The sequence below is a fragment of the Erpetoichthys calabaricus genome, chromosome 2 (genome assembly GCF_900747795.2).
Source record: "Erpetoichthys calabaricus chromosome 2, fErpCal1.3, whole genome shotgun sequence".
Lineage (NCBI taxonomy): Eukaryota > Metazoa > Chordata > Cladistia > Polypteriformes > Polypteridae > Erpetoichthys > Erpetoichthys calabaricus.
Genome location: NC_041395.2, coordinates 213013092 through 213040740, shown reverse-complemented (window position 1 = coordinate 213040740; position 27649 = coordinate 213013092). Strand labels below are relative to the sequence as shown.

General features: G+C 38.0%; 1 protein-coding gene across 1 annotated transcript in view; it reads right to left on the bottom strand.

Moving 5' to 3' along the window:
* The window catches only part of ints3 (integrator complex subunit 3), a 163486-nt gene extending 136399 nt beyond the window's left edge, over nt 1–27087 (bottom strand). The window contains exon 1 of the mRNA XM_051922213.1: nt 26687–27087. Coding sequence (XP_051778173.1) covers nt 26687–26770 — 84 coding nt within the window. The 5' untranslated portion in view covers nt 26771–27087. The remainder of the gene's footprint in view (nt 1–26686) is intronic.
* Nucleotides 27088–27649: the final 562 nt, after the last annotated feature.

Sequence of the window (27649 nt, the reverse complement as noted above, 5' to 3'; positions counted from 1 at the left end):
GATCAATGATCTGCAAATAAAATAGAGCTTTCTGACAACAGGCAGTACATTTAGTTCCAGAATATCTTGATAGTCTTAAGTGTTTATGTGGATCATACTAGAGCAGAAGCTGTAAGCAGAAAGTATGATTAAGCACGAAAAAGAAAAAGTAATGGTAAGTAAATCTTTTGTTGAGAAGTGGTCATATTCTTTATTTCATGGTAACAGGGGTTTTTCTTCCCATGTTGTCAGGTTTGCCTTCACTTCCAATGAATGTACAATTAATTTTTATGCAGCTTTTAACAACCTTTAACTAAAATCTAACCAATCAGGTAAAGTATATGTTGTTTTTCACTTAGTTACACTTCACCACACTAATACATCATCTATTGCAATAAGACACATATAATTATTTCATTCACATTTCCTCTGAGATATTTCAGGATATTTCCATTTTATTCCTTATCACATGTTTTTTTCACACTGATCTTAGCAAGCAAACAATGCAACAAGAGCCACAAACAGTAGCCGTGCTCTCAGACCATAGTATTACACCAAGCACTGTACTACCTGCCAGGATGTTTAAAGATAGCAGCACTACAAAAAAGCACTAATTGTCAGTGTGAAAAAATAATTAGAAACACAACTGTACAACATGTAGTAGTTACTTTATATTTATACAGATCAAAACTACTGCTACTCCTGAAGCAAGAGGAGTAGACCATAGCACACAGCCAATGTTCCTCCACAGCGTCAAACAACCTCTGCACTGGTGCATGGTAAGGTCATGACTTATGCAGTCCCAAAAATCACAAGAGATATTATATATAATACAAAATGAAATTCTTAGGGAGATCACAGGGATTCACCAAGCCATGACTCTTAGTAATGTAGACCAACATGTTCAAAAAAAAAAAAAAAAAAAAAAAAGAACTTTATTTTCTGAACCTTTTAAATTACACATAATATTACATATGATATCACTAAAAATGTAATAGGTAAGACTGTCACTATCATACTACTAATTTGCTTTGACACTCTGATTCCACTAAACACTTTTTTTCTGCTTACCTATCCCACATTAACATAGACTGAATGACAGAAGTGCTCTCATTTGTAAAAATGGATTGCTTCTTTGTATGACCACCTACTACAAGATAAGAAAGATAACACCACTAGCAAAACACCTGTAACTAAACAGGTTCCATTACAACCAATTGAAAGTTGAAGTTAGTTTGTCTTGAAGCTGAAATAGCTTGCTGATAAAAATACCTAAAAATGTTGTGCAAATGGCTTGCATAAAAGCATAAATATATAGAGCCAGAAGATGTTGCCAGAAGCTTTGTTGTTAAAACAGACAAAGAACATGGCCTGATTATGACAGAATGGCAGTCTAAGGTGAAAAATGTTGGCCATCAACAAACAGTGTCAAAGAGGTTTAGGGGGTTGGGGGGAATCCATTACTCATATCACTTTAGTTACCCGGGTGTTTAATCACAATGCTCAAGACACATGTATTTCATCAATCTGCACCTAATTGCATAAACAGATAACACAATTTGAATAGGACTCATCTTTTGAATTGAAGCTCTGTCTCTCTCCCACATTCACTCCTTACTTTCTTGACACTGTTTGCTGTGGTCCAGTGATGATCACCACAGACCACTATTCTATCTATGATAAATTCCCCTGGGGATGAATAAAGATCTCTCTCTCTATCATAAAAGCTTTATTTGTTCTTTCATAAAAACATGAGATTAGAAATATAAAAATATAACAAAATCAATTTAATTTACCGAAATGTAAACCAGCTTTTTTTTTATAACTTGCTCCCAAAACTCTTTCCAGCATTCTGTTTCTGCTGGCTTTAACTAATATGTTAATGGAATTCTCATTTTAGTGTCTTGTGCTCTTGTCCATTTTTTTAGATTTTGATATTTTAATACTTGGTGTGAGCCGAACCTAGTATATTTTTTTGTTACTGTTTTAATATGAATTTTGAACTGTTACTAGTAAGTCACTTTCTGGGGAAAAACAATTTGAGAAGAAGTAGCCAACCAGTGCATGTACACAAAGAAAAATGGTACACATTGTATACAGTTTGTATACAAATTCACTTCATGTCAAGTTTTATAAATCACAGTTTATATAGCAATTTTTACACAGCATAAAATCCATGGTATTTTACAAAAATACAAAATAAAGTATGGCTATATATATATATATATATATATATATATATATACACACACACATACACACACACACACACACAAACACACACACACACACACACACACACAAATGAGTCAATAAATTGAAAAAAAGGCAGAATTCCATAAAGGTCATCGAATTGATATAACAATTTCATCATTTTATTTTATTTCAATAATGTAGTTACATTAAAATATATTTTTGCAGATTTTTTAAAAAAAAATTACCTTATTCTTAAAGACTGTCTTGTTTAAAAATGGAGCTTTTCTGAATGTCTCTTTTAGTGCCAGTGCTATTAATTTCAGAAAGCCCCTTTTATAATGTTTTTTGCCCATTATGAAATTGTATTTAATAGTGATCATTATGAACTGATTATTTAATAATTTCCTTTTTATTTGATTTGGCAAAATGGTACTCCATAATAAAATTCCAATAACTAAAGCCTTACATTTCTTTTTTTATTGTCTTGATAGAGCAGTGGGATTTTACCCTTTTTTACTTTCTTGTATATGAAGTATGGGGAATGTATTGGAATCCTCCAAAAATTCCATTTCGAGATTTTAATGAATCGACATTTTACAATACAATATAATTTTTTTTGTATAGCCCAAAATCACACAAGAAGTGCCGCAATGGGCTTTAACAGGCCCTGCCTCTTGACAGCCCCCCAGCCTTCACTCTCTAAGAAGACAAAGAAAAACTCGCAAAAAAAAAAAAACCTTGTAGAGAAAAAATGGAAGAAACCTTGGGAAAGGCAGTTCAAAGAGAGACCCCTTTCCAGGTAGGATGTTTGTGCAGTGGGTGTCAAAAAGAAGGGGGTTAACACAATACAATACAGACCTCCACGAGTCCGAACATATAATTTTTAGAATTATGTCTGTGTATGTGTATGTAAACACGATAACTTGAGTACACTTCACTTAGGTCAACCAAGTATTAGGTACAAAACGTAGATTTCTATCAACTTTTGGGCTATTTCCATCACCCAGAAGTGGTACTTTACCTTTTATTCATGCAGCTGCAGAGTCCGATTTATTCAACTTTAGTTTTATAATAATTGCTCAATATATTATTCATTTGATTTGATTTGTTGTTGATTGTTCTTTAAATGTACATAATATAAAAATATAATCATTGTCTTGCAGTTTACTCCTCAAAAATCCATCCCCATATCTGAGTATACGAGAAAGTCTAGGGGAGACCACTCCCAATTTATTAAGTTGAATGGTGTGGGTGGATAATTCCTGCAATCCTACACTGAAATTCAAGCACTGAATCAATGTATAAACAGTGAAATTTCAGCTTGTATGTAAACAAAGACAAAACCATCACTGTTCCTAAAACAATCGGGTAACCATTAGTACCACATGTTTAACTGGTCGTGGCTATCTGTTTTGCTTTCAATAAACTGGACTCACTTTGCTTTGTCCAAGACATTAATTTAATTGCTTACATAAGAAAAAATTAGGATGGAAGCCATAAAACTGTAAAAGTAGAAAAGCACATGACACTTGCTAGTACTGGAAAGTCAAATGTCTCTTCAGCATATGTGACCAAGGAAATTTCTCGATTACTTATCACAGGTAATTTATTGGGATTTGTACATTTAGATATTAGAGTGAAAAAAATCTCTCAAGCAAATAATGTTCACCCATATACCTCTCATATCATGTAAGTTGACATAGACCCTAAAAAGGCACTCAAACTAACAGTGAGGTTTTATTTTATGGTATGAGTCTAAACACCTTGGCCAACACTAATGATTAAGTGAGGAGTTGGTTGCATTTATTAATTATTATTTTTACAGTATACTGAACTTGAAACACTAAGATCCTGTTTTTGTAGCAGTCACGTTAATCGGTCTCAAAAATGTATCCTCACAATTCCTCCTAAGACAAAAGGAAACGTTTTAAAACGAGGATCTAGAGCTAATGCTTGTTGACAGCGGTGCTGGATGAACATACATAAAAGACAAAGAATCAGCCATTGTGACTAACAACAATGCAATACAGCTTATGGAGCTACTTCACATTGCCTGCTTTGAGCACACACTTACTTTGGTATCACATGCTGCTCTGAAAATTCCAACAATGGCCTGCTTGCTCAGCCAGGTGAGGTGTATTGAAAACTTTTCCCACCACAAGAGTACAGCTAGCCACATGCTTAAATACAAGCAACATTTATTGGACTTAACAAGACACAAGCTTGTGATTGGTGCAATCTTGTGATGGAACAGTGCATTGCAAATACTAGAAAGTTTATGGAACAATAGCCAGTCACCTCAGCAGCTTGGCATTTAAATTTTAATGTAATTGTCATATGGGAATCTGCAGCCGTGCATGTCCAGCTGTAGCAATGTAGGGATACTCTTTCCACTGACCTTACAGAGGAAAAACTGCTATACTTTCTGCTATTTTTTTGGGCACAGGGTGAATTAAATGGAAGGTCAGAGCTAAACATCTCCAGTGTAGATTTGGGCTCTATTTGTTTGGATGTTGACTGAAATTATGTTTATGGGTGATATCAGGATACATGATTTGTCAAATTTGTTGTATTACAAACAATACTTAACTTCTGAATTGCAGAGCTTAAATATGGCTTTGCTTTAATCCAGTTGTTCTTTACCAGTGCACTGTTTGAATCCATTGCAAGTCCACACATCTTATTTAACTGTCATAGGAGCCAATTTCAGTTGAGGAGGACACTTCATTTTATGTGAGGTAGTAAAGCACTTTTTCCGTAGAAAGCCTTAACAAACGCATTAGTGACATCTACAGAATAGAACACCAGAAAAAAAGATAAGCAAAATAACCTACATATAGTAATTGAGCAGGATAGAGATTACCAAGATAGATCTTAGGAATCGATATTGATACATTTAAACAAAAAATAACGATTAATTAGAAGATCAATATTTTTACCCAAGCCTAATCTTTACCAACAAGTAGAATAAGCCAAGATTAAAAGGCAATTTGCAGCAACCGATTGTTGATTTTCCTATTGTAATGGGCACAATTTGCTGCACACATGTTGTAATAAAACTACCACCACACAATGAATATGCTTTTGTAAACACAAATCACTTCCAATTCAATTAATAATTCAACAATTCAATTAATAACAGTTAATATATGTTGCTCAAATTTCCCTGACTAATGATAATATATCATTAAACCCAAAATTCCCTTATTTTATCAGACAGTAGTCGGGGAATCAGACTTCAGGGTCATGATGTGTCTGATGGTGGGCTTCATGGTAAGTAAGCCTAATTGGCAGGAATGCAATTAACCTATTAAGCATTAAATTTTTTCTCAAAAAAATGTAAAAAGCATTACATTTTTTGCCTTTAAAATTACTTTTTTATTAAATCTCATCTTTCTAATGTAAAAAACTAAAAGTTCAAATTCAGAACTGTAAATAATGAGTGTAATAATGAATAATACTAATAAGAAATGAATAATAATAATAATGGAATACTGTATATACTTTCAAAATATGTCTTTTGTGTGGTATACTGTATCTTTGAATGGGAAAACTGCTCAGGTGTACGGTCATTTACCTGATACTGTTCAGCATAACTGTCAGCCTCAAAAAAAATTCTTTGGCTCACATCATGATAAAGAAATAACTTCAGGTTCATAAGTGGATCATAGTTGTCAACATTCATTTTTATTTGTGGCTGTCCCACAAAATCAAAACGAGGTGGAGCTGGTTTATTTGAAGCAGGGTCAACAGAAACCCAAACGTGAGTGTCAGATTCACATCAGAATCACTTTCGTTTTCACTGTCTGTTTCAATTTTACTGACTAATGGCAGATTTACTTCATCGACACTGCTGATGAGAGGCTCCTCAACATCACTGCTTGTATCACTGTCAAGTACGTGAAACACCTGGGCTGCTAAAAAATGCTTCCTACAAGATGCTATAGTGAGGGTAGTAGAAGACACATCCAAACCAGTTCCTGGATAACGTTCAGGCCTGATGCTTATGTAAGACACGCAGATACCATTGCCCAAGTAATGCTTGAAACAAATGTGGTTTGCACTTTTACAGCCCGAGTAATCCTTGGGTCTAACGCTTACACGAGACACACCTACACAGTTTCCCAATGACACTTGGGACTAACACTTTTAACACTTTTCATAGCACGAGTGATGCTCAGGTCTAATGCTAAAGATTAAGTTTAGTACATTTACAGACAAATCGTAAATTCATTCTTTCATGTGATAGTAGGTATACCACAAGAGAGAAGATAAAATGAAAGGCACTCCATCACATGATCAGTGATAGAACAGACCATAGCTTTGTTTGGAATGCTGTACAGCATAAAGGTTTGCTGCATGCAGAAACATGGGTGGCCTCACTCCATCAATGAACTGTCAATTCAAAGCTGTTTGGATGTTGAATGTATTGCAACATTAGAAATTACTTAGGAGAATTACTGCACTTTATTTTTTCACAAGTTCAATAAGAATTTTCTTAATATCTTGTAGTTCTGTGCATACAGCCTATGTGAATTTACACCGTGTACTGGCAGCAGTCTGGGCACTGCATGATGTGGCACATTGTTATTGCTGTCTCCACTCAGCTGGTGCCACTCTTCTGTTGTTTTTGTTTTTTTTATTATTTGTGATTCAGAGATACCAGCAAAAAGAATGTTTTCTGATTCTCCACTTCAGTCTGTATCAAGATCACATTCAACAGTTTAATTTTCTATCTTAACTTCCTTTATTCTTCCATGATTTGCAGCAAAGGGGACACTCAGGAACACATGCAAATTTTTATGATGATTAAATCATAAATACACATGCATATGATATTTGTGCCTTTCCAGCATAGGCAAAATTTTACTATGTAATCTAAACAAAGCTTTATACACGAGGCCCCTGGTAATTACATTTGGTCTTGATCTGGGATACTGCTGGGTCAACTTCACTAAGATTTTTGTCAACATGGGAACTAAGCAGTGAATTCCAGATATAGTCTTCATATATATGAAATATAAATCTCTGAAGGTACAATTTAATAGTAATGAATCCCAGTCAATGCACCACTCCCAGTAATGGTGGGCTGCAGTGACTGCATGGTTTTTTATTCCAAAATGTAATTTCTCAGTTTTGACTTTTATTGTGTTAATCAGAAATTTTCTTTCATTAACTTTTTTGACATCACAATGGCTTTCATACCAAAAATACTGATAACCACAGGAAATGGATGAAGAAGATTTGGGAGCAAGCGGCCAACCTGTATAAACCCAGAAAATCACAATTAATCCAGTTGATGTTTATTATGATGTGAATTAATTCTCTTGCCTAAGTAATGTAAGCATAAATACGTTTTCCTGATTTTTCTTGGTACAGTGGAACCTCGGGTCACGACGTAATTCGTTCCAAAACTCTGGTCGCAACCCAAAATAATTTCCCCCATAGGACTGTATGTAAATACAATTAATCCGTTCCGGACCGTACGAGCTGTATGTAAATATATTTTTTTTTTAAAGATTTTTTTTTTTTACTTCTTCTGTAATGTTTACTTCTTTTGCTTGGGCTCTCTTGCTCGCGCTCTCTCGCTCACATTCTCACTCTCTCTCTCTCGCTGCACAGGGAATGCACAGGGAGAGACTGAACACGTGCAGAAATCATCGGTGCGTATGAACCGGAAGGGAAACTGGCTTGTTCGTCACCCAAGTGTGTGGTCATGAACAGATGCAAAAGTTTGGCAAACTTTTTGGTCATAGCCCGATTTGTACGCGGTCCGAGATTCCAATATAATATATTGCTTTCTTTATATTTTGAAATGTAGGCAGGCACTTTGGTGTAGTGGTTAAGGGGTTAAGGTTTTGAACTTCAAATCCTAAGGCAGTGGTTCAAATCCTGCTACTGACACTTCGTGACATTGAGCAACTCACTTGACCTGCCTGTGCTCCAATAGAAATAGAAAAAAAAGTTTCATAAATGTTGTAAGCCGCCTTATGATATTCATATTCATTATGATAGAATTACAGTTTAAGAATTATGGCAAAATACAAAAAAAAAACCAATATGTAGTAAAAGGGAACTAATATTTATCCTTAACACCAGAATTGCCAAAGCCTATGAAAAAACTGGTAAATTTGGCCCACCTTAAATCCCTTCGCACCTCTCCGTCAGTGTCTTTTGTCCTGTAAATGTGCCGATAAAGACAAGCATCAAGCAGCCTGCTATTCCATCCCCCTACCGTCGCAGAACGTGCACAAAGTTCTCACAGCTCATGCCTTGATTATCTGGGAGTGAAATGCTGGAGTTTTAGAGAGGAAATAATATATCGTTATTTGGAACACATGCATTTCATGTGTGTTGTGTTTGTACAATAATCTGTGTAAACACATTGCTAAAACAGAAACGTTTTTTATTTTAGTAATAAATGACAACATGTAGGCATAAACCATATAATGTGTGAAGCCTGAAGTCCAAAGATCAAATAAACACTTTCACAAAAGGTTCAAGGATGATACAACAGCTTCTGTGGCAAAATGTTAAGAATTGCTGACTTGTAATCAAGAGTCTCCGGTTCGATCCTGACTGCCTCTTATATTTACAGTTTTCAATAGTGAGCTGCTCGTATTGTTAATATTATACAATAAACACATGCATTTGGTTTGTATCTATGACAGCCAGTGTACATTTATAGTACTTGTAAAATGTCACATATATTGTCTCTTTCTTTCAGGTGTGTAATAAAAACCACAGCATAGAGGGCAGTGTGTACATTGAAACAGGTACACGTCGTAAATGTAGGAAGGACGGCCCTTGTGTGTGTGTGAACTGTTAACATTTGAATTTGATGATTGCATATAGTGCAACTGACTTCTCTGTACTATTCTTTCCTCTGCATGTCCTTGAGTAAAAAAGAAACACCACCATACAGCAACATGTGGGGACTGGCAAGATCAGGGGAAAAAAAAAACACATGGTCACTGATTACAACCGCAAGATGTTATGCGAATGAATATGAATAATATGAATAATGTTGCCTCCGTGCTACAATGTTTTCCCAAATGTACTATACTGGTCATAAAAGGAATAATTACAAATACTGTATCATAGATACCTATGTCTCTGTTTTTTTTTTGTCCGTGCGGCTTTGACATCATGGACCATAAGGTGCATATTAATTCAGTGTGAGCAGGAACACTCAATAAAACTGCATAAAAAAAATCAAGTGACAGTGAGATACAAAGAAGGCAGATTCACCAGCGTTTGTGCGTCAGCTTTTATCCATCCAGATCAGAGAATGTCCAGTTCCATTGCCTCAAAACACCACTCACATCTACAGTTATTCCCAGTTTCAAATAAAAACTAACAGCGTCAGATCCCTGGGTGGGGGCGGTAGTATGTATCGTGATCGTGACTGACAGAATAAAAGTGAAAAAAAAACAACAACTTTTACAAGTACTATAAATGTACACCGGCTGTTACAGACACAAATCAAATGTATGTGTTTATTGCATCATCCTCTTTAATAAAATCCCTTTGTGTGTCCAGGTGTCCGTGTGTGTGTGTCTTCTGGTGAAGTGCACATGCGCAGGGCACGGTGCGATGCGCGATATTACTGTCAGAGAAAGTTAGAAGCGTTTTACGGAAATACAAACCAGAATTACTGCGAGAGGAAATTAAAGGTACACAATACAGTGACGCATATTACAGCCACATACAAGCCAGTATTACTGTCAGAGGAGATTAAAGGCATATTACCGACACGCACACCAGTATTACCACCAGAGAAAATTAAAGGTATATTACGGACGTACAAGACAGTATTACTGTCACAGAAAATTAAAGACACACAATACACGGCGGCAGCCCATGAAGAACGGTCAGCTCAGCAAGTAAACATCAACAAAAGAAAGGCTGAAAGAAAGAAAAATACGACCAACAAAAAGAATGAGGTCAAAGTCCTTTGCCATTTAATATAGACTGTTCCTACTAATGTTTATGCACTACTGTTCTAGCGCCCATTATTGTAACGGGCTAAATGACTAGTAATATCTATATTACTAAACCACAGTTGTATAATTATATGCACGGACGCCGGATGCATCGAAGCGCATGCGCACTGCGACTCAGCGCCCCAGAGTCAAACCCAGCGGCTTCCCAGAGTCAGTAGGTGGCGCCCAAACAACACAACCTGTAAACTAAACTTCAGGTCACAATACAACCGCCGCCCGAACGCGCACACCACCGCATGGATAAAAACAATAAACGAAGGCTCCTACAACGCGCTTCAGAAACACCAGAAGCAAAGAAGTCACGGCCCCAAAATGAAACAGCTCAACTAACGGAAATACAAAAACGAGCCCGTATGGATAAAAACAATGAATGACGGCGCCCACAATGCGCTTCTGAAACAGCAGAGGCAAAGGAGTCACGGCTCCAAAAAGAAAGAGCTCAACGATTACAAATACAAAAACGAGCCCGTATGGCTGACCTGTAAACTAAACCTGAAGTAAAGCGTGCATGCCAGGTTGTACAGTATATATGCACAGGAGCCAGAGGCAACAGGCAAGCCATACACACTACCACCGCTGCCAAATGCGAGACTGCATGGATAAAAACAATAAAGGAAGGCGCCTACAACGCACTTCTGAAACACCAGAACCAGATGAGTCACAGCTCCAAAAAGAAACCATTTTAGTACAAATATGTTTATTTAATTAAATGAAAAATTTCCCAGGACGCACCCACCCTCCATGATTTTTCATCCCTCCAAATATTGGAGGGTACAGAAAGTAATTGCCATTCTTGGATTTGCGATTCTTTTGAGAATCGCGGGTTTACTGGTTAACAATAAGAGCAGCTCACTACTGAAAACGGTAAATATAGGAGGCAGTCAGGATCAAACCGGAGACTCTTGATTACAAGACAGCAACTCTTAATGCTTCACCACGGAAGCTGTTTTATCATCCTTGCACCTTTTGTGAAAGTCTTTATTTGATCTTTGGAATTAAGACTTCACACATTATATAGTTTACTAGTCATTTAGCCCGTTACAATAACGGGAGCTAGAACAGTAGTGCATAAACATTAGTAGGAACAGTCTATATTAAATGGTAAGGGACTTTGACCTCATTCTTTTTGTTGGTCGTATTTTTCTTTCTTTCAGCCTTTCTTTTGTTGATGTTTACTTGCTGAGCTGACCGTTCTTCGTGGGCTGCTGCCATGTATTGTGTGTCTTTAATTTTCTGTGACAGTAATACTGTCTTGTACGGCTCTATTCAATAAGGGCGCGTAGATAATTTAGTTCAAATGGCTTTGGAATATGTGAAGAGCAACAGGTGCAGATCTTTATTTACGCGCGCCTTTATTCGCTGCGCCCAATTGAGGTCGTCCTTTTGAGGCTCGCCATTTTTGTGCGCGCCCTTATTGAAGGATACCGTCTTGTACGTCCGCTGGCTTGTACGTCCGTAATATACCTTTAATTTTCTCTGGTGGTAATACAGGCGTGCGCGTTGGTAATATGCCTTTAATCTCCTCTGACAGTAATACTGGCTTGTATGTGGCTGTAATATGCGTCAATGTATGGTGTACCTTTAATTTCCTCTCGCAGTAATACTGGTTTGTATTTCCGTAAAACGCCTCTAACTTTCTCTGACACTAATATTGCGCATAGCACCGTGCCCCGCGCATGCGCACTTCACCAGACGACACCCACACACGGACACCTGGACGCACATAGGGATTTTATATATATATAGATGCCTACATTTTGTCATTTACTACTAAAATATGAAAAAAATTTGTTTTAACAATGTGTTTACACAGATTATTGTAGACACCGAACACACATGAAATGCATGTGTTCCAAATAACGATCTATTATTTCCACTCTAAAACTCCAGCACTTCACTCCCAGATCATCAAGGCATGAGCTGGGAGAACTTTTTGAACGTTCTGCAGCAGTGGGGAGATGGAATAGCAGCCTGCTTGCTGCTTGTCTTTATCGGCACATTTACAGGACAAAAGACGCTGATGGAGAGGTACAAAGGGATTTAAGGGGTGCCGGATTTACGAGGCTTTTCGTAGGCTTTGGTAATTCTAGTGTTAAAAAGGCCCATAAAGAATTGTGAGGGACTGAACTAGTCTCATAAGCCTTTTGTTTCAAATAATTTAAAACGTTGTGAACATTCTGCAGCGGTGGGGGGATGGAATAGCAGGCTGCTTGTCTTTATTGGCACATTTACAGGACAAAAGACGCTGACGGAGAGGTACAAAGGGATTTAAGGGGGGCCGGATTTACGAGGCTTTTCGTAGGCTTTGGTAATTCTAGTGTTAAAAATGCACATAAAGAATTCGTAGGCTTTGGTAATTCTAGTGTTAAAAATGCACATAAAGAATTCTGAGGGACTGAACTAGTCTCATAAGCCTTTTGTTTCAAATAATTTAAAGAGTACTAAATAATCAGTACTTGTTGCCCAATTCACTTCTCCATTATATACACCTGGTAAGTTCTTGGATATCCTGAACAACAGATATACATTGCTTTGCTTTTTTTGTCATTGGCAACCATATCAAAAGCATACCTGCTGCAATAAAATTTTGGTGACATTTGGTTAAAACTGATGCTTGAGAACTAAACAGTGTCTGAACTTCCCATTTTTATTATGGAAGAACTTAAGCTGAGCAAGACTGCACAGTAAGTTAGTATGCAGGGCATTCAAACATCTCCATCACCCAGTTATCCATAGGCTCCCTAACACCTTACTTCAAGGGGAGAAAGTAAAGGCTCAATCTTGAAGTGTATTGCATTAATTTATAAAATAGCTATGAATATTTGGATGGGCATACTGCCAACAAAGTTGTCTATGGTATCTGTTTACTTTTGGTTATTGTTTATGTTATAGCATTCATTAAATAAATAGCTGGTAAAATCACCCTCACAATGTGGGTCTTGGAAACAATATTAAAACTAAATTTTACCAATTGCAATCCTTAAATGTGACATATCTTCCATTTCCTGTTGTTTGAAGAGTACATCTAACATTTCCTTTAAGAAATAATGTGATCTTCCTCATTCCCAAAGCAAATGTATTCCTGTAACTCACACCCACTTTCAATACTTTTACTTATAATAAAAAGCAAACAACACTGTTCTGAGTGCTATTTATTTTAACAAGTTTAAGGATGTGCCTCAATTAAAAAACTTGTATGCCCAGCAACTGGGGATGCACAAACCATTGTGTTTCTTCATGCCGGTCCCTAGCCCGGATAAATGGTGAGGGTTACGTCAGGAAGGGCATCCGGTGTAATATTTTGTGGACAATAATACAGATTTCCATAGCAGATTGGTGGAGTTCCAGGTTAACAACGACCGCCACCAGTACTGTTAGCCAACAGGGTACTAGTAGAAATTGGGCTACTGTTGGTCAAAAAAGGAAAAGAGAGGAGAGGTGTGTCCGCAGGCGGGAGGAGAGGAGGAAGGTAAAGAGAGTGTAACTGTGGGTAGGAACTTTGAATGCTGACAGTATGACTGGTAAGGGGAGAGAGTTAGCTGATGTGATGGAGAGAAGGTCGGTCGATAAAGTGCATCCAGAAAGTATTCACAGCGCATCACTTTTTCCACCTTTTGTTATGTTACAGCCTTATTCTAAAATGGATTAAATTCATTTTTTTCCTCAGAATTCTGCACACAACACCCCATAATGACAACGTGAAAAAAGTTTACTTTTTAGGATGGTTAGGATGATAGTTAGGCAGCATAGGATGGTGGTCTGTAGGATGACGTTGGAGATTAAGAAGAGGAAGAGAGTGAGGGCAGAGCCAAGGTTCAAATGGTAGAAGTTGAAAAAGGAAGACTGCAAGGTTGAGTTCAGGGAGGAGGTAAGACCGGCACTGGGTGGCAGTAAAGAGTTACCAGACAGCAGGGCAACTACAGTAGAAGTAAGGGTGACAGCAAAAAGGATGCTTGGTGTGACATCTGGACAGAGGAAAAGGAAACCTAGTGGTGGAATGGGGAAGTATAGGAGAATATACAGAGGAAGAGGTTGACGATGAAGAAGTAGGATAGTCAGATGCAGAAAGTAGATTAGATTACAAGGAGATAAGGCATAAAGTGAAAAGAGAGGTGGTGAATGCTAAAGAAAAGGCCTATGTATGAGAGGTTGGACACTAAGAAGGGAGAAAAGGACCTGTACTGATTGGCTAGACAGAGGGACTGAGCTGGGAAAGATGTGCAGCAGGTTAGGGTGATTAAGGATAAAGATGGAAACATACAAGCAAGGAGGGTGTGTTGTGTAGATGGAAAGAGTACTTTGAGAGGCTGATGAATGAAGAGAACGAGAGAAAGAAGAGGTTGGATGATGTGGAGGTAGTGAATCAGGAAGTGTAACGAATTAGCAAGGAGGAAGAAAGGACAGCTATGAAAAGGATGAAGAATGGAAATGCCACTGGTCCAGATGACATACCTGTGGAAGCATGGAAATGTTTAGGTGAGATGGCAGTGGAGTTTTTAACCAAATTATTTAATGGAATCTTGGAAAGTGAGAGGATGCCCGAGGAGTGGAGAAGAAGTGAATTGGTACCGATTTATAAGAATAAGGGGGATGTGCAGAGCTGTACTAACTACAAGGGGATAAAATTGATGAGCCACAGCATGAAGTTATGGGAAAGAGTAGTGGAAGATAGGTTAAGAAAGGAGGTGATGATTAATGAGCAGCAGTATGGTTTCATGCCAGGAAAGAGAACAATGTTTGCTCTAAGGGTGTTGATGGAGAACAACAACAACAACATTTATTTATATAGCACATTTTCATAAAAACAATGTAGCTCAAAGTGCTTTACATAATGAAGAAAGAGAAAAAAGACAAAATAAATAAGAATTAAAATTAGGGAAGAAGATTTTTTTTTTCTTGGCATGCCATTTACAAATGCGATTTAATTTATAATTTGCATATATGCCTTTTTAAATAAACATATTTCATTGTAATTGGAAACATGTAAATATTCCTTTATGTTGTAAAAATGTTTTTGCATTATTTTTTCATTTATTGTAAAAAAATAAATAAATAAATAAATATTTATCAGAATTATATTATTTAATTATTATTGTGTTACTGCTCAATGAGGCCATATCCCCAATCACCTATCAATACCACTGACTAAAAAAAAGCTTAGGGGAAACACTGAATTCTGTCTAAAATCAAAACCAGAAAGTTTGTACTTTTTAATTTTGGAAACTCATTTATTAACAAACATACAGTTAGGTCCATAAATATTTGGACAGAGACAACTTTTCTCTAATTTTGGTTCTGTACATTACCACAATGAATTTTAAATGAAACAACTCAGATGCAGTTGAAGTGCAGACTTTCAGTTTAATTCAGTGGGGTGAACAAAACGATTGCATAAAAATGTGAGGCAACTAAAGCATTTTTTAAATACAATCCCTTCATTTCAGGGGCTCAAAAGTAATTGGACAAATTAATTAACTGGAAATAAAATGTTCATTTCTAATACTTGGTTGAAAACCCTTTGCTGGCAAAGACAGCCTGAAGTCTTGAACTCATGGACATCGCCAGATGCTGGGTTTCCTCCTTTTTAATGCTCTGCCAGGCCTTTACTGCAGCGGCTTTCAGTTGCTGTTTGTTTGTGGGCCTTTCTGTCCAAAGTTTAGTCTTCAACAAGTAAAATACATGCTCAATTGGGTTAAGATCAGGTGACTGACTTGGCCATTCAAGAATTTTCCACTTCTTTGCTTTAATAAACTCCTGGGTTGCTTTGGCTGTATGTTTTGGGTCATTGTCCATCTGTATCATGAAACGCCACCTAATCAATTTGACTGCATTTAGCTGGATTTGAGCAGACAGTACGTCTCTGAACACCTCAGAATTCATTCGGCTGCTTCTGTCCTGTCACATCATCAATAAACACTAGTGTCCCAGTGCCACTGGCAGCCATGCATGCCCAAGCCATCACACTGCCTCCACCGTGTTTTACAGATGATGTGGTATGCTTTGGATAATGAGCTGTTCCATGCCTTCTCCATACTTTTTTCTTGCCATCATTCTGGCAGAGGTTGATCTTAGTTTTATCTGTCCAAAGAATGTTTTTCCAGAACTGTGCTGGCTTTTTTAGATGTTCTTTAGCAAAGTCCAATCTAGCCTTTCTATTCTTGAGGCTTATGAGTGACTTGCGCCTTGCAGTGTACCCTCTGTATTTACTTTCATGCAGTCTTCTCTTTATGGTAGACTTGGATATCGATACGCCTACCCCCTGGAGAGTGTTGTTCACTTGGTTGGCTGTTGTGAAGGGGTTTCTCTTCACCATGGAAATGATTCTGCGATCATCCACCACTGTTGTCTTCCATGGACATCCAGGGGCCTCATGTATAAACGGTGCATATGCACAGAAATGTTGCGTATTAACGTTTCCATGCTCAAATCGCGATGTATAAAACCTAAACTTGGCGTAAAGCCACGCACATTTCCACGGTACCTCATACCCTAGCATACGCAATTTCTCCGCTCGGTTTTGCAGACTGGCGGCACCCAGTGTCAAAGCAGTGCTACTGTTCCTGTGTGGTCACCCTTTCTTTCTTAGATCCAAATTCCTGACGCGGCTTTATAAATACACTGAAACTAACGGCATATTGTTTATTAGTGTAATGCATCTGATTGTAATTAACCTGCAGCAATATAATGGTCCAGGGAATAGCCATAGTATTCCAAATACCATAACTGCTTTAGCGTTGTTACTCTCAATGCATCTTCTTCTTCTTTCAGCTGCTCCCGTTAAGGGTTGCCACAGCAGATCATCTTTTTCCATATTACTCTCACTGTACCACTCGGAGTATTTATATCACTGTTTCTGAGTGGGGAATCACAGCAGCAGCTAATTGGAAAGAGAATTATCGGTATACAGCATGAAGCACACGCTGCCTGAGCCACGGCAAAACGTTTCAGGGACTTTCCTGTACGGACTTCGCGGTTTAGAAAAAATTTCATCCCAAGAACTATAAACGCATTCAATCAGTCCATCAAGTGCTCCTTGTAGAACTGTTTGTACTTATAAGTACAATTACCTCACTGTAAGCTTGCACTACAGTTATAATATTGCACAATCTGCGCCACTTTATAAAGCGCATATTTACATATGATGACGATATCATTTTTAAGATGAAATGCAGCAAAATATGTTGATTATATTATACAGATAAAACTTTAACTTCATTTAAATAATCTGTATTGTTAATAATTAAACATGTGAGGACACGGTGCCGCAGCGCTAGCTAGTTTAGGGATTGCTCCTGCATTGCGTTGTATTCTTGCTGGTGCTGACGCAACACTGGAAGGATAGACGGAGAGAATAATTAAACACGTACTACGACGATATTTCAATGTTCCTTAAAAGTTTTGAAGAATCGCCGTTCTAAGCTTACAAATGGCTTCACGTCTATTACAGAGCTGATTGTGTAGCGATTGGGTATTTGGAGAAAGAAAAGTAAGGGCAGGAATTGGAGGTTAGTACATTTGAAAGAGACAGTACTTCTGTAATAAATTATTTCATCGAAGGTCGCACATGGCGCAGCAAGCCTCTTGCGTGAGACATGAACAAGCACTGTGCCACCGTGTTCTCATGTTTAATAACATGCTTTCATTCCTATCATCATGAAAAAGATATCACGTATACATCTCAGTATTTTAATTATTCAGAGAGCTATAATATCACAAATGTAATGGATTATGTGTCCTGTTGGAGAAAGAGAAAGCCCGTTTAAGAAGCAGGTAGTGATTCACACACAGAGCACATAGAAGATCAAATACTGAACAAAGCATTTAACGTGTTACTTTAGTTAAAATGGGATTTGAGAAACTAGTAAATTAAACGATTTTAAGATGAAGTTTATGATGTTCTACTTTAATGGCAAAATAAACTACGTGATTAAAGTGGAAATTCCAAGATTAAAGTTGACATTTTGTGCTTTTTTCCCACTGTGTGCCTGTTTTTTTTTGTCTGTACCCTAATAAGCTTTCATATGACACTCAGACGGTGGACTACGGCTCGCCTTTTCACGGCGACTTTGATATGTGACTTCTTTTTTATTTCGGGCACTGTGCGACTTTGTGAACTTGAGCTTTCGAGTTTCTCCGACACTCTGTCACTCGATCAACTTCCTTTTGTTGATTATACCATTGTTTAAACCAATAAATAGTACGTTTTTCCTTTGCCTCCACTTGGTATTCGCTGAAATTCTTATATTTTCCCCCGTGCTTTTCCTATTGTCTTTTCACAGAAGGCTATTTATACTGATTTGCATATTCAAAGAGGAGTAATTCTGGGAGGAGTTGGAGCGGGACAGAAGGTGCGTGCACATGCGTTACTTTTCACGCTGATCGGGATTTATGTAGCGGAAGAACGTGGAAGTTTGCATACGTACAGATTCCTGCATCTGGATTTTTCTGTGGGTACGCACATTCCCACTTTTGTGCTTACTCCATGTTATAGTGTGAGTTATATGCACGGCGTTATACATGAGGCCCCAGGGCTTTTTGCGTTGCGGAGTTCACCAGTGCTTGCTTTCTTTCTCAGGATGTACCAAACTGTAGATTTTGCCACTCGAAATATTGTAGCAATTTCTCGGATGGGTTTTTTCTGTTTTTGACAGCTTAAGGATGGCTTCTTTCACCTGCATGGAGAGCTCCTTTGACCGCATGTTGTCTGTTCACAGCAAAATCTTCCACATGCAAGCACCACAACTCAAATCAACTCCAGGCCTTTTATCTGCTTAATTGATAATGACATAACGACGGACTTGCCCACACCTGCCGATGATATAGCCTTTGAGTCAATTGTCCAATTACTTTTGAGACCCTGAAATGAAGGGATTGTGTTCAAAAAATGCTTTAGTTGCCTCACATTTTTATGCAATCGTTTTGTTCACCCCACTGAATTAAAGCTGAAAGTCTGCACTTCAACTGCATCTGAGTTGTTCCATTTAAAATTCATTGTGGTAATGTACAGAACCAAAATTAGAAAAAAGTTGTCTCAGGTCCAAATATTTATGGACCTAACTGTACATCCTGTTCTTTATAACATGTATATCATAAGATATCAACAAATTAAAACATTTTACAGTCTTTACCCAGCATTGTAAGAGGACCAAAGCATACTGATATAATACAAGAGATACAGAGATATAAAAAAGAAAAAGGGAGCAAAGGTTAAATTAAAAAATACAAAGGATAGCATTTTGGCTTTGGGAAAAAAACATATTTAGCACATATTGTGTAGCGCTCTCCTTTGCTACTAAAAGAAACACATCCAAGACGCAGTCACTCCTGCTTTAGCCAAGTATCCATATCAGGTACAGTGGTGTGAAAAACTATTTGCCCCCTTCCTGATTTCTTATTCTTTTGCATGTTTGTCACACAAAATGTTTCTGATCATCAAACACATTTAACCATTAGTCAAATATAACACAAGTAAACACAAAATGCAGTTTTTAAATGATGGTTTTTATTATTTAGGGAGAAAAAAAATCCAAACCTACATGGCCCTGTGTGAAAAAGTAATTGCCCCCTTGTTAAAAAATAACCTAACTGTGGTGTATCACACCTGAGTTCAATTTCCGTAGCCACCCCCAGGCCTGATTACTGCCACACCTGTTTCAATCAAGAAATCACTTAAATAGGAGCTGCCTGACACAGAGAAGTAGACCAAAAGCACCTCAAAAGCTAGACATCATGCCAAGATCCAAAGAAATTCAGGAACAAATGAGAACAGAAGTAATTGAGATCTATCAGTCTGGTAAAGGTTATAAAGCCATTTCTAAAGCTTTGGGACTCCAGCGAACCACAGTGAGAGCCATTATCCACAAATGGCAAAAACATGGAACAGTGGTGAACCTTCCCAGGAGTGGCCGGCCGACCAAAATTACCCCAAGAGCGCAGAGACGACTCATCCGAGAGGTCACAAAAGACCCCAGGACAACGTCTAAAGAACTGCAGGCCTCACTTGCCTCAATTAAGGTCAGTGTTCACGACTCCACCATAAGAAAGAGACTGGGCAAAAACGGCCTGCATGGCAGATTTCCAAGACGCAAACCACTGTTAAGCAAAAAGAACATTAGGGCTCGTCTCAATTTTGCTAAGAAACATCTCAATGATTGCCAAGACTTTTGGGAAAATACCTTGTGGACTGATGAGACAAAAGTTGAACTTTTTGGAAGGCAAATGTCCCGTTACATCTGGCGTAAAAGGAACACAGCATTTCAGAAAAAGAACATCATACCAACAGTAAAATATGGTGGTTGTAGTGTGATGGTCTGGGGTTGTTTTGCTGCTTCAGGACCTGGAAGGCTTGCTGTGATAGATGGAACCATGAATTCTACTGTCTACCAAAAAATCCTGAAGGAGAATGTCCAGCCATCTGTTCGTCAACTCAAGCTGAAGCGATCTTGGGTGCTGCAACAGGACAATGACCCAAAACACACCAGCAAATCCACCTCTGAATGGCTGAAGAAAAACAAAATGAAGACTTTGGAGTGGCCTAGTCAAAGTCCTGACCTGAATCCAATTGAGATGCTATGGCATGACCTTAAAAAGGCGGTTCATGCTAGAAAACCCTCAAATAAAGCTGAATTACAACAATTTTGCAAAGATGAGTGGGCCAAAATTCCTCCAGAGCGCTGTAAAAGACTCATTGCAAGTTATCGCAAACGCTTGATTGCAGTTATTGCTGCTAAGGGTGGCCCAACCAGTTATTAGGTTCATGGGGGCAATTACTTTTTCACACAGGGCCATGTAGGTTTGGATTTTTTTTTCTCCCTAAATAATAAAAACCACCATTTACAAACTGCATTTTGTGTTTACTTGTGTTATATTTGACTAATGGTTAAATGTGTTTGATGATCAGAAACATTTTGTGTGACAAACATGCAAAAGAATAAGAAATCAGGAAGGGGGCAAATAGTTTTTCACACCACTGTATACTTGCAAAGGCAATAACCATAAAAAAACTCCCACATGCATAAAGAAAACAAATATCTATACAGTAATCCCTCCTCCATCGCGGGGGTTGCGTTCCAGAGCCACCCGCGAAATAAGAAAATCCGCGAAGTAGAAACCATATGTTTATATGGTTATTTTTATATTGTCATGCTTGGGTCACAGATTTGCACAGAAACATAGGAGGTTGTAGAGAGACAGGAACGTTATTCAAACACTGCAAACAAACATTTGTCTCTTTTTCAAAAGTTTAAACTGTGCTCCATGACAAGACAGAGATGACAGTTCCGTCTCACAATTAAAAGAATGCAAACATATCTTCCTCTTCAAAGGAGTTTGCGTCAGGAGCAGAAGTCAGAGAGATAAAGAAAAGCAAACAAATCAATACGCTGTTTGGCTTTTAAGTATGCGAACCACCGTGGCACAAAGCTGTTGAAGGCGGCAGCTCACACCCCCTCCGTCAGGAGCAGGGAGAGAGAGAGAGACAGACAGATAAAAACAAAGTCAAAAATCAATACGTGCCCTTTGAGCTTTGAAGTATGCGAAGCACCTTGCAGCATGTCCTTCAGAATGCAGCTTGCACAGAAGGTAGCAACGTGAAGATAATCTTTCAGCATTTTTAGACGAGCGTCTGTATCGTCTAGGTTTGCGAACAGCCCCCCTGCTCAATCCCCCTACGTCAGGATCAGAGAAACTCAGCGCAAGAGGGAGAGGGAGAAAAGTGTTGGGTAGCTTCTCAGCCATCTGCCAATAGCGTCCCTTGTATGAAATCAACTGGGCAAACCAACTGAGGAAGCATGTACCAGAAATTAAAAGATCCATTGTCCGCAGAAATCCGCGAACCAGCAAAAAATCCGCGATATATATTTAAATATGCTTACATATAAAATCCGCGATGGAGTGAAGCCGCGAAAGGCGAAGCGCGATATAGCGAGGGATTACTGTACACTAACCTGCACATCACAAAAGACATGGTCAATTACATACAATTAGTTACATAAAGTTTCCCTCAGGTGTATGAAAGCCAGATGAGACAAAAGTATTCCAGGCACACAGCTACCCAAGAACCTGAATGAGCAACAGTCTTTCCAATGCACATAACATTAATTCAGTAATTGAAACATGTAATAATATCAAATATCTCATCCTCCCCACATGTACACCCAAGCACTCCAATTTTTTTTATCTGTTAGTTACTGTGTATTGTTTGCAATAAATGGCAAACAAATATTTTAATGCTGTGTTTTATGGAGAACTGAGATAAAGTTTCCAGACACAATTGGCTTCAATGGGAACCAGAGGTGAACAAACAGCAAACAATATCAAAACACCCAAGAAAAAAAAAATCTCAATTTACTCATGTCACATAATCCATGTATCAGCTATACTATAGTTTTGAACAACCTAATGCTTTTTTAATTGTTATATGTTACAGTATACTACTCTAGACTATACTAGTCTATTTTGTATCTTATTACTGTTACAATTTTATCATTTGTGCTAAGCAAAGCTACCTTTTAAAAACACTCCACAAATAGACTCCGACTGCTTGTCGGTTAAAGAATCTTTCGAAGACAGAACATATTTGTCACTTTAGAAAGCAATACCATCTGCTTGACATTAGCATGTGCCCCCAGTGCCTGTATAGATTTCCTTTAGAGACTCTGGTTTCTTACCACAGTCACAGAAACATTTTTAGGATGATCCATGTAAAGAAGTGATCCTGAATATTCTTTGCATAATGCAGACATGCATGTTAGTATCGTTTCTGAACAATGTGGTTTAACTCATACATACCTTTTATGGTAGAATCAATCCTGAAATCTGGACAAAGTTCACTTATATCTACAACTATAAGCTGTTGCAACCACAAAGCTAAAATGCATAACCTCTTAGGAAAATAATGAAGTCAATCCAGGTTGTGCTATGAAAATACAACATAAATTGTAGCTCCTGCATGCTCAGTAATTACTACATACTGTCAATGCATTGAAGTCAGTACACAGTTATTTTTACAATACTGTTTTACAAAATTGAAGTTTGCAGATTTTAAGCCCTTTTTCACTATATACCCATTAAGATCTTAAGATTGGCACAGAACACTGAGTTTTTGTTGTGTCACAAGTACTCAATAATCCAACTTGTAAATACTGAATAGTATAAGGCACAAAGATTGTGTATGTGTATTTACAGTCATATGAAAAAGTTTGGGAACCCCTCTCAGCCTGCATAATAATTTACTTTCAACAAAAAAGATAACAGTGGTATGTCTTTCATTTCCTAAGAACATCTGAGTACTGAGGTGTTTTCCGAACAAAGATTTTTAGTGAAGCAGTATTTAGTTGTATGAAATTAAATCAAATGTGAAAAACTGACTGTGCAAAAATTTGGGTCCCCTTGTAATTTTGCTGATTTGAGTGCATGTAACTCCTCAATACTGATTACTTGCAACACCAAATTGGTTGGATTAGCTCGTTAAGCCTTCATAGACAGGTGTGTCCAATCATGAGAAAAGGTATTTAAGGTGGTCAATTGCAAGTTGTGCTTCCCTTTTTACTCTCCTCTGAAGAGTGACAGCATGGCATCCTCAAAGCAAATCTCAAAAGATCTGAAAAACAAAGATTGTTCAGTATCATGGTTTAGGGGAAGGCTACAAAAAGCTATCTCAGAGGTTTAAACGGTCAGTTTCAACTGTAAGGAATGTAATCAGGAAATGGAAAGCCACAGGCACAGTTGCTGTTAAACCCAGATCTGGCAGGCCAAGAAAAATACAGGAACGGCATATGTGCAGGATTGTGAGAATGGTTACAGACAACCCACAGATCACCTCCAAAGACCTGCAAGAACATCTTGCTGCAGATGGTGTATCTATACATCGTTCTACAATTCAGTGCAATTTGCACAAAGAACATTTGTATGGCAGGGTGATGAGAAAGAAGCCCTTTCTGCACTCACGCCATAAACAGAGTCGCTTGTTGTATACAAATGCTCATTTAGACAAGCCAGATTCATTTTGGAACAAAGTGCTTTGGACTGATGAGCCAAAAATTGAGTTATTTGGTCATAACAAAAAGAACTTTGCATGGAGGAAGAACAACACCGCATTCTAGGAAAAGCACCTGCTACCTACTGTCAAATTTGGTGGAGGTTCCATCATGCTGTGTGGCTAGTTAAGTGACTGGGGCCTTTGTTAAAGTCGAGGGTCGGATGAATTGAACCCAATATCAACAAATTCTTCAGGATAATGTTCAAGCATCAGTCACAAAGTTGAAGTTACGCAGGGGTTGGATATTCCAACAAGACAATGACTCAAAACACAGTTCGAAATCTACAAAGGCATTCATGCAGCGGGTGAAGTACAATGTTCTGGAATGGTCGTCACAGTCCCCCGACTTGAGTATCATCGAAAATCTATGGGATGATTTGAAACAGGCTGTCTGTGCTTGGCAACCATCAAATTTAACTGAACTGGAGAGATTTTGTATGGAAGAATGGTCAAAAATACCCCCATCCAGAATCCAGACACTCATTAAAGGCTATAGGAAGCATCTAAAGGCTGTTATATTTGCAAAAGGAGGCTCAACTAAGTATTGATGTAATATCTCTGTTGGGGTGCCCAAATTTATGCACCCATCTAATTTTGTTATGATGCCTATTGCATATTTTCTTTAAACCAATAAACTTAATGTCACTGCTGAAATACTACTGTTTCCATAAGGCATGTCATATATTAAAAGGAAGTTGCTACTTTGAAAGCTCAGCCAATGATAAAAATCCAAAGAATTACGAGGGGTTCCCAAACTTTTTCATATGACTGTATACTGTATAACATGGAAAAAATTTCAAAATGCATCACATAAAAATAATTCAGGAAAGGAGGCTCATATAAATCTTTGCACACTTATTACACCCATTTCCAATAGCAGCTTTTAGTTCACTTTAACTTGCACTTTCAATTGAATTATCACAATGTAAAGATCACTTTTAAAAAGGAAAAAATCTAACTCTCAATGTAATAGAAATGCACATCTCTTACATAATAAAATCTTCTCTTTAATATATGTACTGAAAGACCTACTTATTAAAACTAATTTCAATATCTCCACATTGTTCATCTATACCCAGCTATATTTGCTATGCAAGTATACTTTTAAGACACTTCCCTATCAAACAATGCATTCGAATCAAATACTGAGCAAATTAAAGTTATCGCATTTTCCCAAAAGATCAAGGAAAACTAACAAAGTCAACTGGACTTTTTTAGGAAATTATTCTTCTATGTCATTTTATTTAGAACTTGGCTTTCTGTTAAAAAACACTCCAGTGTACACTATAACAACATGGAAAGTGAAATACTCATTAATCCATTCATCTATTTTCAAATCTGCTTATCCAGTCTAGAGTTGCGGGGAGCAGGAGCATACATAGGTAATGTAGAACAAATGGTAGAAACCAACAGTGCTTGGTGCACCTCTCCAACTCAAGGTATACTGCCAGACACAAGTGTGGCTTAGTGGTTATGGGGTTTGACTGACCATGTGACCCTGACCAAAATTTGTCATTGACATGTGAATTAATTGTTAGTGTGTAAACAGTTGTACTACAGTTCATAATTGTAAAACATCTTGAGGAAGTGGTCACAACAAAAACACCCTATTTAATTTCATGTATGTATTACATGCGTGTATTACGTACACTCCTGGGCATCTAAATATACAGCATGCTATTAAAATGTATTACATAAAATGTATGGCAGATTTTGGTAACACCCCAGGGGATTCAAATCTGAGACTAGTTATCAGAGGGCTACATTTTAATATGATACTGCTCTAAAACACAGGGACTGGTCAATAGACACAAACTTAATTATTAATCTTTTGGTGATTTGAAGGAGATGTCAGAGAATGGGTTTACAAGAAAAAAAATTAACCTTCAAATGTGCAATCTTAGCTTTTCGTGATGGGGCAAATGACTGCAAAACAGAATCAATAAAGTAATAAAACAATGTAGCATCAGTAAAAAATAAATCTGAATATTGATAAAAGTAAAATTTGTTCAGAGTTTGATGTAGTTACTGGCATATGTTAAAAGTAAATAAGAAGAAAAAAATAAAAATCAGTGGTGATTTGGGAACAATACGTGAACTACTAATTTTCCTCAAATTAATTGCTGGGGGTTTCCTTTGTGACCTGCCATAAATGGAATACATTAAAACGTAAGATTTATTGGCCAGCCAATCAGAACATAGCCGCGTGACAAGTTCAGTATCCTCTAGGTACTGTCCCACACTTCAGTCAAATGTCTTCAAGACTGCGTGCCTGCTTTCTGGTACCACTGGGCTGCAGACCCCGATGCACATACTGGAGGAGAGACGGATCACAGCGTAGATTTCAAAACGATTAAAGATGCAGGAGCCCCGGACTGATAACCTAAGGCCCTAAGGCTGGCTGCCTGCCTGTCCGTTTCTCCTACCTCCTTTACCCCCTTCCCTCATTGCGGCGCCATTGCTTTACCTCCTCTAGTTCATCCTTGGCATCGAGGCTAGTGGAGACGAGTAGTCGGCCTTGGCTCTTTCCTTTCGGTGGCGGGGGTTCCATGGTGTGACCCCTGTAGTCGCTGGCGCTTCTAAGTTACTCTGTGGTGGGGGGAGGCGCTACCTTTGATGACTCCCCCCGTCGCCTTGTGTTTACCAACCCGCTTGCTCCGTAAATGCAGTTAGAAACTCTGTTTTTAAGCTACGCCCCCTCCTTTCTGAATCCTAGCCAGAACAAGGTCTGAACTTAATACCTAATACTCTCGACAAAGTTGGGCGACACTTTTCCTCCGTTAGATACCCCTAACAGTCTGCAGGGTAAAAGTCGGCTTACCCACAGACAACAAGCACACCTTCCGGAAGGCATGCATAGTGCAGGAAGCAGTTGGGCGGAACTCAACCTTCGCCCGCTACGCGAACGGTAATATTGACCAATGAAACGCGACAGACTGATTGTGAGACGGAAAAGAAAACCAATTGTGCTACACACCAGGTAATAATAGACGTCTACTTCAACCACTAGGAAATAACATGCAAAATGAGTATTAAAAGCCATCTCTAATAAGAAGGCGCCTTTAACCCTAAACGCTCCCTGAAAAAATATTCAAGGTAGGTGTGGTTTAATTTGAAAATATGTCAAGAACGTTCCGCGAGGTCATGTGTCAGACGTTTTGCGCCTTTATGTGGAAGGTGATTACTTTATATCTGTTTTTCATGAAAGTTTTGCAAAAGTTGTCGTTTCCCTGGTCAAAACTATTTAAATATTTACGGTAGCAAAAATCTAAACTATTTTTTGTCAATTATTATAGCATGTTACGTTGAGATGAAAGATGAAAAAGTGGGGTTATTACTGAAGTAAATGTAAGAGCTTACATTTAAAATATCCATAAATGCATTTTAAAGTATTACGATTGAGATTAATTTGTATTTGAGGAAAGACTTG